Source organism: Heterocephalus glaber, unplaced genomic scaffold (genome assembly GCF_053883595.1).
Source record: "Heterocephalus glaber isolate CG9 unplaced genomic scaffold, H.glaber_assembly_v1.0 deba00001719, whole genome shotgun sequence".
Classification (NCBI taxonomy): Eukaryota; Metazoa; Chordata; class Mammalia; order Rodentia; family Bathyergidae; genus Heterocephalus; species Heterocephalus glaber.
Genome location: NW_028258432.1, coordinates 1,938,976 through 1,951,933, shown reverse-complemented (window position 1 = coordinate 1,951,933; position 12,958 = coordinate 1,938,976). Strand labels below are relative to the sequence as shown.

Sequence of the window (12,958 nt, the reverse complement as noted above, 5' to 3'; positions counted from 1 at the left end):
CCAAGTCACCACAGTTATAAAACTTTTATAAAAATGCCACCCAAAAATTAGTACTGACCTACCACAAAAATATCCCAAAGAATTTACTGATAAGTTAGTGAAGGAACCCTGGAAATACTAAAAAAATAATAATAATAACAAACAAAAGGAAAAAAACCTAGATAAATGTAGCCTATATGTATTAGAACAAAATCCCAACCCACCTGGTGCATTTTGATATGAGCATGAGAAGTGAAGCTGTGTTTAAGAGCTACGTATTGAATGCAGTTTAGAAAGCAATAAATCAAAAACAGAGAGTCCAGAACTTGTCTGGGAATGATCCTCCTGCCTCTGGATGCTACACCAGGCTCTTCTCAGAGAAGTTCAATTTCTCAGGTGCCTGTTTGATGGAAAGAGCCTTGTACAGTACCCACCCGCTGTGACACTGATTCTAGGCTCAGCAGCAGGCTGGGGTGGGACTGGGCTGGCCTTTCAAGTGGCCTTTCCACCAAGGGCATGCCAGGCAGGTGCCCTCCAGCAGAAAAGCAGTGCAGTGGCATTGTGACTGAGCACCCAGCCTATTCTGGTTGATGACTCAGTTTCTGAGCCCGCACAGCAGAAAGCCACAGTGCTGTGCGCTGTCCTTCACTGAGGGAGCCTCTAAGCTCCGGCTTGGATGGGGTAGGGCACCCCACACTTGGCAGCCCTCTTCCTGCCACAGCATATGTCACACCTCCCTGTTGGCCTAAGCATTCTGAAAGCCCACACGATGTCCCGTGCTCCCTAATAGCTTCCATCCGGTTGAGAAGACAATTGACTGATTATAAAACACGGTGGAGCTATTCTTTTCCTCATTTTCACCAGTCAGATTCTTCTCCTAATGTTTGTGATTAATCCACTCAACAAATATTTCTTGAATGCATTCTTTCAACAAATACCTGCTGAGACACCAGAACACACTATGCTGGAAACTGCAGTCACCATCCCTGCCAACAAGGAGTCCACAGTCAAGTGAGAAGACAGACAGTGAAAAAGTAATACAGGGTGCTCTGGAAAAACTGCTGATTGTAGGACTGAGAATATGCAAGATGAACCTGGAGCACCTTATAGTGCCAGACAGAAAGTAGTGGGAGAGAGAGAGAGAGAGAGCTCAAAAAGGAAACGAGAGCCAAATGAAAGAGCTCTCAATGGCCAAAGTGGAAACAATCTGAACAAAAACTAATGAAGATAATATTGTATTACAAACCAAAGCATAAAATAAACATTCGTGCGTCCACGCTGGTATACAAACTGATTGACTAAATTGGCTGAAGGGATGCTCTCGCGTGTAGAAGACTAACAGATGGTAAACTAGGTACTCCAGCCTCGGGGGGAGAGCCTCACTCCTCACCCCTTACGTGCGGGCTAAGCAGAGTGACTTTCTTCAGAAGAACACAGCGTGCAAAAGGGTAACAATAACCTTGCGCAGAGAAACCGACAGGCCACCTCAACCAGGTGTTCAAGGTCACCATCGTCGGGGACAAGCCATGTTGGTTCCAGCGTGTGCCTTCGACAGAACGTGAGAAAGTGGCTCTTCTGTGGTCTTCCTGCCCTAACACATACTCCAATCACAAGGGAGACTTCGGACAAACCCCAGTTGAGGGACATCCTACTAAGTACAATACTGGCTTTTTACTGGATGGATAGACAAATGTAGTCTGGGGGGGATTTTTTTGTTGTGCCGGGAACTGAACTCTGGACCTTGCACTAGCCAGGCAGGCGCAGTGCCACTGAGCTAAGTCCTCAGCCCTAACAAACGTAGTTTTTACTTCAAAGGAGCACACACTCTCCTCTTAACCAGGCCTCCAGGACTGCGCCAGGTTGGACGCCCAGAACCTGAGCGATTCGATGTAGGTCCTTCCTGAGGGCCTGCGCCCGCGCCGGGCAGGAGGGAGGCCGTCTCCTTCTCCATGCAGAGGCTAGGGAGGCCACTCAGAAAATTCAGAGATTTTCCCAAGGCCCGCTCCTCCTTCACCTCTCACATCTCCTCCTCCTATTGCGGAGCCCACACTTCACATACCTGGGCTTGTTAAATGTATGGCCTCAGACATCACCATTAAGATGCAGACAGACTATATCAATCCTGCAAATTCCATGTCACCGATTACAATCAGGACTGTAAACTTCTTGTCTTCAGAATGTTGTGACAGTGCTCAGTGGACAGCAGGGTAGTAACTGCTCCTGAATGCTGTTTATGTCAGGCACATGATCTCAAAACAATCCACTCACCACTTTAGATGCCCTTGGATCATAAGAATAAAATGTGCAATGTTTCAGTTTTCCAGTGAACATCCCGTCAGATCCATAATTTCATACAATCTACTTTTAATTTCTGTCACAACAACAAGACTACTTGATGAGAAGTGAAGATTGAACAATGAGATTAAATGTTAAGAAACAAAGGAGAAGATAAAAGCTAACACCTTGGTGCTTGTACAGATAATCTGAACAAGAAAAGAACTAACGTGCAGCGCTGAGCTGGGCCTCCCCACCTCTACTTTGCTCTGACATTCTCATCCTAAGTGGGCCCCAGAACAGCTTCCACAGTCCAAAATGCAAAGGCTCAGATACCATTTTGCTATTTTTGTAAGAAACCAAGAGTGAGATCACAGCATGCTGTAGGAAAAGCAAAAGTGATTTCCAAGATCGTCTGCTATGCTGGTTCAGCTCTATTAACAATACACTAATGCCAATGGATCAGCACCTACTATGTAGGCCTACTTTCTTACTGTAGGAATGCAAGAAAGAAAAGCTTAAGCTGGTTAATGATTCCCAAAGAAGTTTACAATCTGCTTTAAAAAATTATTTTCCTAAGAAAACAGATGAGCCCTCCTAGCCCTCCTGGAGCCAACTGGAAGGTGCACTGCGGTCCGATGGTGGAAAGCAGAAAAGGAGAAAATTGAAGAACTGGGGCCACTAAGACAGCTCCTGTCTCTCTGATATGTTTTTCCACCCCTGGGTTCAGAGCCATGCCAGGAGCAACCAAATAAAACCCCAAATAAAAACCAGTTCTAACCACATTTGACTCCCTTAGAACCTTATGCTCAATTTCACAAAGTGGGATTTAATAGTCCTTAGCTCAAGCCTCATGACCTGGAAGAGACGTTTCAGGGACTCTATTAATCCTGTTTCATGCGGAAATATGACTCGACACCACAGAAAACGGTTAAGGTGGCGACATTTACTAACAAATCAATTTTGTGGAATAAGCACATTACACACCCCTGGTCTGATGCAGGACAGTCAGAACCTGTAAGGCTGCGTCCCTGAATAGCTTCAACGCTGCCACCCTGGGCCCCTGAGCCCCGCTGCGCTCTGGCTCTGAGCTCTCCAAGCCTTCTCTGCAGGGACAAGAGGGGACCCAACGAGGGATCTGCACCGCGCGCCTGCTCGCTTGCCGAAGGAGGCTTCAAAGGATGGGGGCGGCTAATAAAACACTCGCTGTGCCCGCTCTAAGTGGTCATTAGTGAATAAAGAACCTCCAAGCTGCGCTCTGGAGGGAGCGGAGTACTGGCACCCGCGGGCTGTGGAGGACTGGCGTGTCTGGGAAGGAGGATGCGTCCAGGTGAAATCACGGCCCGCCTGCCCCCAGCACTGCCCCTTAGGGACCGGGTCCTGGGGCCCAGCCACCGGCGCGGCCCACGGCCAGACCCGCACAGGCTCGCCACCTGCTTCCCCGACCCTGGACCACACCGTGGGGCCCGGCCCGCGCCCCCCGAGGGGGAGCCCCTCGCGCCCCTGCTCCAGGGAGGCCCCCGGGCCCCGGGGCGGCGCGAGTCTGAACCCGCGCTGTGCGGCGTCAGGGCAGAGGCGGGGAGGGCGCAGTTAAAAGGCGCTGCAGGTGGGAGCCGGGCCTGCACCCTGACTCCGACTCGCTCGCTCGGCCTGGGGAGCGGAGGGCGCCGCCCTGCGCCGGGAGACCCGTTCCCACCGTGCACGCAGGTGAGCGCACGCCGAGCCAGGGAGGTCTCTCCCGGCTCCCGCGAGAACCCCGGGCCGTGGGCTCCGGGGCTCTGTTCCCTCCGTCCCGGTCCCCGCAGAGTCGCGGCGAGGGTGGGCACGCACGTGGCCGCCCGCATCCTCCCCCGGGCCCGCGCGGCCGCAGGAACGAGGCCCGACTGGTTCGGCTCCCCGCGCCCGGCGCCCCCGACTCGCACGACAGGTTTCAGGCGCGCTCGGCGCCGCCGTGTGAGCGTGGCCCGCGGGGAGCCCGCGCCCTTTCCCTCGTTTCCTCCGCTGCTTCGGGGTTTCTGGTTCTGGGGGTCGCGAACGCCCCCCCCCCGGGATTTGGGGAGCAGGAAGCCAGGTCAAGAGCTGCTGTTCAAATTCAGCCAAATCCCGCCGCTGGGGCCGGACAGATGGGTCGCGGCGGAGCTGACCGGTGCGGGCAGCGTGATCTAAGTCCGAGGAGCTTGCGAAATGCAGTGACAGTCCTGGACGACGGTAATTAACCTCGGTGACACCTCTTCGTTAAAAGGTGCCGGCACCGTGGGCACTTCCTGCTGCTGAAGGAGTCGCCCAAGGGTGCGGGGTCTCTCCCCGCCGCGGAGCCCGGCCGGGTGAGTGTGGTCCGAGCGAAGCCAGGACGTCTGCAGGGCCGGGTGGGGGCGCCGGTCTGGAGACCTCAGTGTCTCCTGGAGGGAAGCTCGCTGTCAGTTGGTGCCTCCGTGTAACGACGCGCCCCGTTCCTTTCCGCAACTGGGCTTGACGCTTTTCTTGTCCCAGTTTTAGCAGAATCTAACCAGTGTCCTGGAAGAAGATGTCCTGCCCTGATGAGGTCTCCTTAGAATTGCAGGATGCTGCTCAAAACGGCGCCTGTGAAGAGCTTTGTCGCTTGTTGGATGGGGCAGAGTCTTTGGGGTGTTATCTGGACCCTGCCAAGGGCAAGGGCGAGGGGAGGGTAGTGCGAACACCAAGCCCGTCTCACTACTGGAGGTGTGAAGAGCCACCACCCCCTTGTCCGTCCTGCAGGCGCTAAAACCCAGAAGACACTGGTCAGTCCACTTGCTCTACTGATGGGGTTTTGTTTTTTTAAGACAAAAAAAGGTCTGATACAGGTAATGGTGCCTTCATTCCCCTTTTCTTCTTTTTTTTTCTTCTGTGTTATGAGAGGTAAGAAGGAAAAGGACTCTATAAGGTCTGGCTAAATAAGTTCAGTAGACTGAAACGAAAGTTCGAGCCGGCACATCCTCACCATGCATCTTTGATTCCAGCTGAGTACTTCAGGAGCTATGAGTGGTCTGTTTACATTAGGTTAGATGTTGAATAAAATTGTGGGAAAAAGTTTTGACTCAATTTTTTGGTCGGTGAGGTCTGACCCTCCCCTTGGCCATGCTGTCTCCAGTCAAGGTTGCAGGGTGACCTCCCTGGTCCATGAGAGGGGACTGGCGAGATTTCAGCTTTGCTTTGGTGGGTAAGAGTGGGACTGGTCTCAAGAGCCTTCATTTCTCTTTCTTCCCAGGGTGACTGAAATGCAGTTGAATTTAAATGTTTGGAAAGGACAGAAGTTTGCCTGAATGAACAGACAGGACTCACAAATTATCCAGGTGCAGGAAGTTGAATTTAATGGGAATTCTTTTTGTAACTCTTTGAGTTCTAAAATGGAGTAAGAGACATGTACATCTATGAATTGGATGCTTTTATATTTAAACTCATATGCAGAAAAACAAGCTTCATTTTTATTGAGTTGATTCTGAAGAAATATGAATCCGAGATCCATTGCCATCCTCAGTCATTGCTTTGAAAGCACTGTTGCTAAAGTCTTGTGACATTGCATCTGAAAACCAGCTATCAGGTCATTCCTTGGATGAGCTCAGATTTCTGGAGAAGAAAGATATTGATTCTTCTTGATTAAAGGGTTTGAGAGGTTTTTTTAATGGCTGAGTTGGTGGTAAGGATGTATCCATTTTCTCAAACTTTGCTAGTCTCTTTTGTAATGCTTGAGTGAGCTTGAAGTTTAGGATAGGATATTAAGATGAGGAGGAGGAGGGAAAAAATCTAAAGACAACCTTTAATTTTTTGCATGTGTTTGAAGTACGAAGTATTAGGAAACAGCAATACCCAAACTTACTCCATAACAGTACTGGGGGTGATGAAAAACTACCCACAGGCTTCACTTAATGAACATGTGTGGGAAAAGTTAAAAGAAGGTGACAGTATTTTTTGTTCAAGAGGTGACATTCCCTTGGCTTCCAGGGATAGAGCCCAGGTTTACACCTGAGTTGGCACTGTGCACTGCTGACTCCAGGCAGGAAGGACAAGTGGAGGAAGAAGGCCCAGAGCCCCCGGGGGGACCTGCTGTCACTCTCCATCCCGCCACAGTGGGCGTCCTTGCACATAGGCTCGAGTTCATGGTGGCTTATAATGTTTCCCGTTATCTGCACAGTCCTCGTGTGGACATCGTAGGGAGTGTGCTCCTTTCTTGCTGAATGACTTTGAAAGGGTCATTCAAAGGAGAACACAACTATCTAGAGAAAGAAAGATCCTTTCCACTCCTTATCGTATGCTGTAATTTTTAGTTTGGTTCTATCTTCAGTATAATTAAAATGGCATTGTTAAACTAGTTATGATTAAATTCTTAAATAAAAAGTTTTTAAACAATCAAGAAATAACACTGTTGTTGGAATGCCAGTAGACTCAAATGATTTGAATTATGAAAGGCAAAAATAGTCAATCTTAATAATAGTGTAAGAAGCTAGTCACTCTGGTCCAGATATGGTACATGACTGTAATCCCAGCAGTCTGGCAGGCTGAGGCAGGAAGACCCAAAGTTCAAGCTCAGCCTGGGCAACTTAGCAAGATCCTGTCTCAAAGTAAGTAAAATAAAGAAATCCAGCTCAGCACAAAGGTACTCTGAAGTAAGGAATGATCACTGTGTTACTTATTTTTGGAATCAAATATTTAGGACTGGGGCTTTAATACAGGATTAAGAATGTGGCATGGAATTATTCACTGTAATTAGATGTGCCACAAAACTAGACACAATTTACCTTCTTAAGTTTGAATGTAAACACTTTGGTATAAGGTGAATACTAGAGGAGGTATTTGCTCCTAACAAGGGAACTAGGAAGGTACCAGTGAAAAATCTTTCTGGTTTACAAAGAAGGAAATAATCATTTCCTTTTTATTCAAAAGCTCTTTCCATTGGCCTCAGCCCTGTTGAAGCCTGAAAGCAAAAAGAGATTTTGTTTTCCACAATTGCAAAAGGCGCAGATGGGTGCAGTGGCTTTGGAAAGTAATTTGAAATGAGTGACAGGTTCACTATGAGTGCTGGGCCTTCCAATCTTCTTTAAGCAAAGTATTGATGAACGATTACCTGCACACACACACCACACACACACACACCCATTATGAGTTTTTATAAAGAAAATCTGAAGCCCAGGGCATGTGTGGCCCCTCTGTGGTCGATCCCCCACCCTGGCCAGGGTGCTCCTGCCCACTGACAGTGCTGGGCAGCAGGGGAAAGAGGAGCCCAGTGTCCTCTTCAGACTGGCTGAAAATCCAGCCAACTGTCACCTCCATCTTCCTGTAGCTCCTCAGGCCAGGGACAGTAAGGTCTTCCCAACAACTGCAGCCTTGTGTTGGGAAGTTTGGGGGTCAGTAGCCCCCTCAGGACTCAGCACCTTGACTTGTCTCCCAATGGTTGTGAAGTGAGCTGACCTTGCAGAGAGTGACACTCAGGAAAGACACCCAGCACTTGACTGGTGATTCCCCAGGAATGAGGCCCCCTAGACCAAAGAACAGAAAGATTTTCTCTGTTAGGAAACATGGATTAGGGTCCCTGACACATTTGGAGCAGCCCCCTTAGGGCTGGGTCAGTGATGGAGAGATTAGAAATAACCTGTCCTCTTGGGTCATTTCTCTCGTTGTAAGTAGCAAGGCCCATGTCATTCTTGCAGGAAGATTCTTTGAATTCACATGGTTTGCTTTTTTGCCTGATTGATTGCCTTGAGTGACACCAGGCTACATACTTGTACCATACTTTAACCTCATTTTTCATAATGACCTGGGCATCTTATTTTTCTTCCTTTAAAGATATAGGTAAATTACTGATTTTTAGTATCAAAGTCAATAAGCATGGTGAAATAGGTTGTTTTCTGATCAGTTTAGGAAGCTGGGACCAATATACCTCTTCTGTGACTGCAGAATTCTTTCAGATCCTGTTATCTTTGACACCTTAATCTGTTTGCTTACTTCCTGAAAGGACAGGTGAAAAGTGATGACATATGTGCATGTTCAGGCAGGCAACATGACAGAAAACACAGGAAAGAGCCTTCTTACCTACCTGGGAGTTAAAATTCTATAGACTTTGAAGCATTTTGGAGAATGCAGTTTTTATTTGATAAGTCAAAAATTTGCTTAACCGTCAAGATGCATAGTGTTTTTGTTTGTTTTTTTCTTTTTTTTTTCCAAGGTGCATAGTTCTACATCCCCATTGGTCACACCCTGAAATATCTCCATGATAGAACAGCAACAATAGGGCAATTTATCATAATGCCTTTGAACATCAGGGACTCAGAATTAATTTTATAATTATTTAAGATGAGTCTTTAATATCAACAGTCCATTTGCTGTGGACATTGAAAAGTCTCTTTGGGCCATGGTCTAAGTAGAAGGAAGGGTTTAATAAATCGGTCTGAATTCCAGAGTCTCAAGACCACTGCTCCTCAGTGAGTCCTCTCTGCCCCAGCCATAAGAGAGCTCACCAGCCTCTGATTAGATGCTTCAGGGGTTGAGAAACCACAGCTTTAAAGACAGCCTAGGTCATTTTTCTCAGCTTAAAAACAAAGCAAACTCTATGGCTTTCTGTGAATGCAAAGCCCTGGATCCATTTCTCAGTTCTAGGTCAACACAAGGTTTGATTCATCTGCTGCAAACCCCATAGCATGTACTCTCCCCTAGCTAAAGAGTCTTCTGCTTCCCCCAGCTGCTCCCCTGGTGAAATAAGAGGCTCTTATTCCAGACTCCACCACCTGTTCACACCACTGCAGATCCCCAGGCTACTGCGGTTGCACATGTCATGGTTACTGTTACTGAACCCTTGCAGAGAAGTTTCATGATGCTGTTTTAGAACTTTGCTAGCGATTAAACAGAAAGTTCCCCAGTTCACACTCAGAGACTTTCTCTTCTTTTGGAGATCAGAATATTTGTCCTTCTCCAGGCATTGAGGCACTCTGTGATTCTGAATAATAGTATTCTGATTGCCTATAGCAATCTTCAAAAAATTAAAAATAGAACTCTCATAGGATTCAGAAATCCAATTTCTGGATGTATACCCAAAAGAAATGAAAGTGGGATCTTGAAGAAACATTTGTAAACTCTGTTCATAGCAGGATTATTCACAATAGCCAAAAGGTGAAAGTAACCCAAGCAAGGGCTCCACTGACAGGTTGAATGAATAAGCAAAATGTAGCATATCCATTTGGTAGAATATTATATAGCCTTAAAAAGGAAGGGAATTCTGAACATGAATGAACCTTGAGGACTTTATGCTGAGTGACAAAAGCTAGTCACAAAAAGGTGATATATGATTCCACTTATATATATGACATACCTAGAGTAGTCAAAAATCACAGACATGGAAAGTAGACACATGGCTGCTAAGGATTGGAGGACAGAATGGAGAATTATTGTTTAAAGGGTACAGAATTTTCACATGGGAAGACAAAAAGGTTCTGGAGATCTGTTTCACAGCAATGTGAATGTACTTAACACCACTAACTGTACATTTAAACTAGTTACAATGATAAATTTTATGTCTATTTTACCCACAACTAAATTTTAAAAAATACTTTAGTAACAACAAAAAGACAAGGAAGCTTCTAGAATATTTGGGGAGAGATGCTGATCCCATCTGCAAACTTTTCAGTGCTCTAAGATTTAGTTCTTGTGGCCAGGGATTTAGCTCAGTGGTTCTGCCGCCTGCCTCACAAGCGCAATGACCCGAGTTCAATCCCCGGTACCAAAAAAAAAAAAAAAAGGTAGAAAATGTTCGGGCCGGGGATTGAGCTCAGTGGTTCCGGCACCTACCTCACAAGCGCAAGGTCCCAAGTTCCATCCCCAGTACCAAAAAAAAAAAAAGATTTAGTTCTTTTGGGAATGAAGACTCGAGTTCATCTCGTAATCTAGGCTCTAGCTCAACACCTCTCTAAATTTGGAGAAAGAGTTTTTTTAGAAAAATTTATTTTTGATAATATAGGGGCTGGCACTGTAGCTTAGTGGTAGAGCCTGGCCCAGCCTGTGTGAGCCCTGACACCCTAAAAAGAATTTCTGCATCTTATTGGTTCTCAGTTAAAATTATACAATTTGTTTCAAGGATGATACCCATTGCTTTTTCACACTTTGGTCTCAGTTATATCATTTTTCATTATTTCACTATTTTTATGTGGGTTTTTAAATTTGTTTTGGTTTTTTGTACGTTTCAGCTGACATGGTACTTTTACTTCCTGAAATTGTTGTGCCAGGTTTTGGGCCACTCCCCTCACTCCTAGTCCTTTGTCTCCCAACTTTAAATGGCTTTAAAATCTTAGTCTGCTGGGCAAACAGGATTATGTCACTAATGAATTATTTCGTTGGTTTAAAGCCACTTAATGAATAAAACCTACTGTGGAGGTTCTGTGAGCCCGTGGATAAAGCCAGACTGATATAATATATAATATATTCACATAGTGATTAAAAACGAGCTTGGACACAAGTTTGTTTACCTGTGGTCCTCCATTAATGGAATACAGCAGCAATCTAACCTGTAACCTAAATTCAGCTGAATCAAGATGATCTTAAACCTTCCTCCCAAAACAGTTATTTCTAGTCAAAAGCAACAGAAGGCTCAGAATGAGTCTTCCTTATCAGGAAACCTCCTACTAGCCGACTGGGGAGTTAGCATTATAAAATATGACAGCCTAATTTAAAACAAATGCGCTTGCATCTACAATGTCCCTATGGTACTGTTTTATCAACCAGAGGCACTTTCCACAGTGTAACCTCGCTCCTCTCTGTCTTCCTAGGGATAAACCAGCACCATGGATTGGGGGACACTGCACACTGTCATTGGGGGTGTGAACAAGCACTCCACCAGCATCGGGAAGGTGTGGATCACGGTCATCTTTATCTTCCGGGTCATGATTCTTGTGGTGGCTGCACACGAAGTGTGGGGTGATGAGCAAGAGGACTTTGTCTGCAACACTCTGCAACCTGGCTGCAAGAACGTATGCTATGACCACTTTTTCCCAGTGTCCCACATTCGGCTGTGGGCCCTGCAGCTCATCTTCGTGTCCACTCCAGCACTGCTGGTGGCCATGCATGTGGCCTACTACAGACATGAAACTGTCCGAAAGTTCAGGCATGGAGAGAGGACGAATGAATTCAAAGACCTGGAAGACATTAAAAGGCAGAAGGTGCGCATCGAGGGATCGCTGTGGTGGACATATACTAGCAGCATCTTCTTCCGAATTATCTTTGAAGCGGGCTTCATGTATGTGTTTTACTTCCTGTACAATGGGTACCACCTGCCCTGGGTCCTGAAATGTGGGATTGACCCCTGCCCCAATCTTGTTGACTGCTTTATTTCCAGGCCAACTGAGAAAACTGTGTTTACCGTTTTTATGATTTCTGCATCTGTGATTTGCATGCTCCTCAATGTGGCTGAGCTATGTTACCTGCTGCTGAAAGTATGCTTCCGGAGATCCAAAAGAACCCAGACTCAAAGAAATCACCCCAACCATGCCCTAAAAGAGAGTACACAAAACGAAATGAATGAGTTGATTTCAGATAGGGGTCAAAATGCCATCACAGGTTTTCCAAGTTAAGTATTTCAAGGTGAAATGCCGCTGAATCCTGAGAAAACATTGGTCTTCCCTGGGAGGCAATGCCAACCTGAAAATTCCTCTTACAGGCTGAACGGCTTGTCTCTGTAAATGACTTCTGTAATAAATACATAGTTTGAGCTCACTCTCTGTGGAACACTTACAGCACTCACATGCAACATGGTCAGGTACCTGGTCCACCTCGGGAGACACGATGCTTGCCAGCTACTGATCCTTGAAGCCACTGAACCAGTTCATACACGGACTGTCTGAGCTAATGGTTATGTCCTGAAAATTTATACAACCTGTTGTTGATAAAAAGCACTTATCTAAAAATGGATACTTTTATTCCTCAAAGATATTTTTATAGGAATGAATGTTTTAGTTCTGTCTTTGAATTTATGTAAAGTATTTTTATAATGACCTCCCTATTTGGAAAAATAGATGATGTTAGTTTTAGAAGTTTACCACAAGCCTCTACATTTTTAACTGACAAAGGGCCGACCTGGTAAATATTGTTTTGCATTGTCTATTGACAAATTGATGAACTGTCATGACACTGTTATGGTGGAAAATGTTCATTATACAATATATTTTTACTGTTTTCTGAATGGAGATAGTGCTGGGCGGAAGTGGGAAGTGGCTTTTATAAACTAGCCTCTTTGCTAATCATTGTGAACAATAGAAATATAAGTGTAGTCACCTCAATAAAGCTGGGCCCATTGCTTAAACCTTCTCATGCACTGTGGGTTTCTGTTCCTTCTGGGCTGGGTCACTGTGGGTGGAGGTGCCTGAACCTCAGCAGGGATTCTTCCATCCTCATGTCAAGTGAAGAGGGCTGAGGTTAGCAGCTGACCAGGCCCTCAGCATGGAGAAGCGGTAAGGGTCAGTTCAGCTTTGGTAAAGAGGAGGTAGGGAGTCTTACACAGCTACTTAGTACACTCTGTGTTGCTGTTATGAAATGCCTGAGGCTGAGCAACACAAAGAGATTTATTCATCTTACAGTTCTGGAGGTTCCAGAGTATGGCACCGGCATCTGCTTAGCTCTGGTAAGAACTGTGGATGATTTCATGGAAGCAGAGTAGGAGAGGGGCAGAGACCACATGACCAGGCAGGAAGCCAGCAAGTGACTCAGGGAC

At 46.1% G+C, this 12,958-nt stretch overlaps 1 protein-coding gene across 6 annotated transcripts; it reads left to right on the top strand.

Moving 5' to 3' along the window:
* The first annotated feature begins 3,492 nt into the window (after nt 1–3,492).
* Nucleotides 3,493–12,550, top strand: Gjb6 (gap junction protein beta 6). Of its 6 annotated transcripts, none has more exons than XM_004854878.3 (4): nt 3,500–3,583; nt 4,496–4,577; nt 5,480–5,564; nt 11,022–12,550. In XM_004854878.3, exon 4 carries the CDS (start codon nt 11,037–11,039, stop codon nt 11,820–11,822), a length of 786 nt encoding a protein of 261 aa, XP_004854935.1. In that variant the 5' UTR covers nt 3,500–3,583; nt 4,496–4,577; nt 5,480–5,564; nt 11,022–11,036; the 3' UTR covers nt 11,823–12,550. The 6 variants fall into 6 exon arrangements, with proteins under 6 accessions (XP_087055508.1, XP_004854935.1, XP_004854939.1 ...); XM_004854880.3 differs by lacking the exon at nt 3,500–3,583 and adding an exon at nt 3,886–3,960; XM_087199382.1 differs by lacking the exon at nt 5,480–5,564 and having other exon boundaries at nt 3,493–3,583.
* The last annotated feature ends 408 nt before the right edge of the window (nt 12,551–12,958 follow it).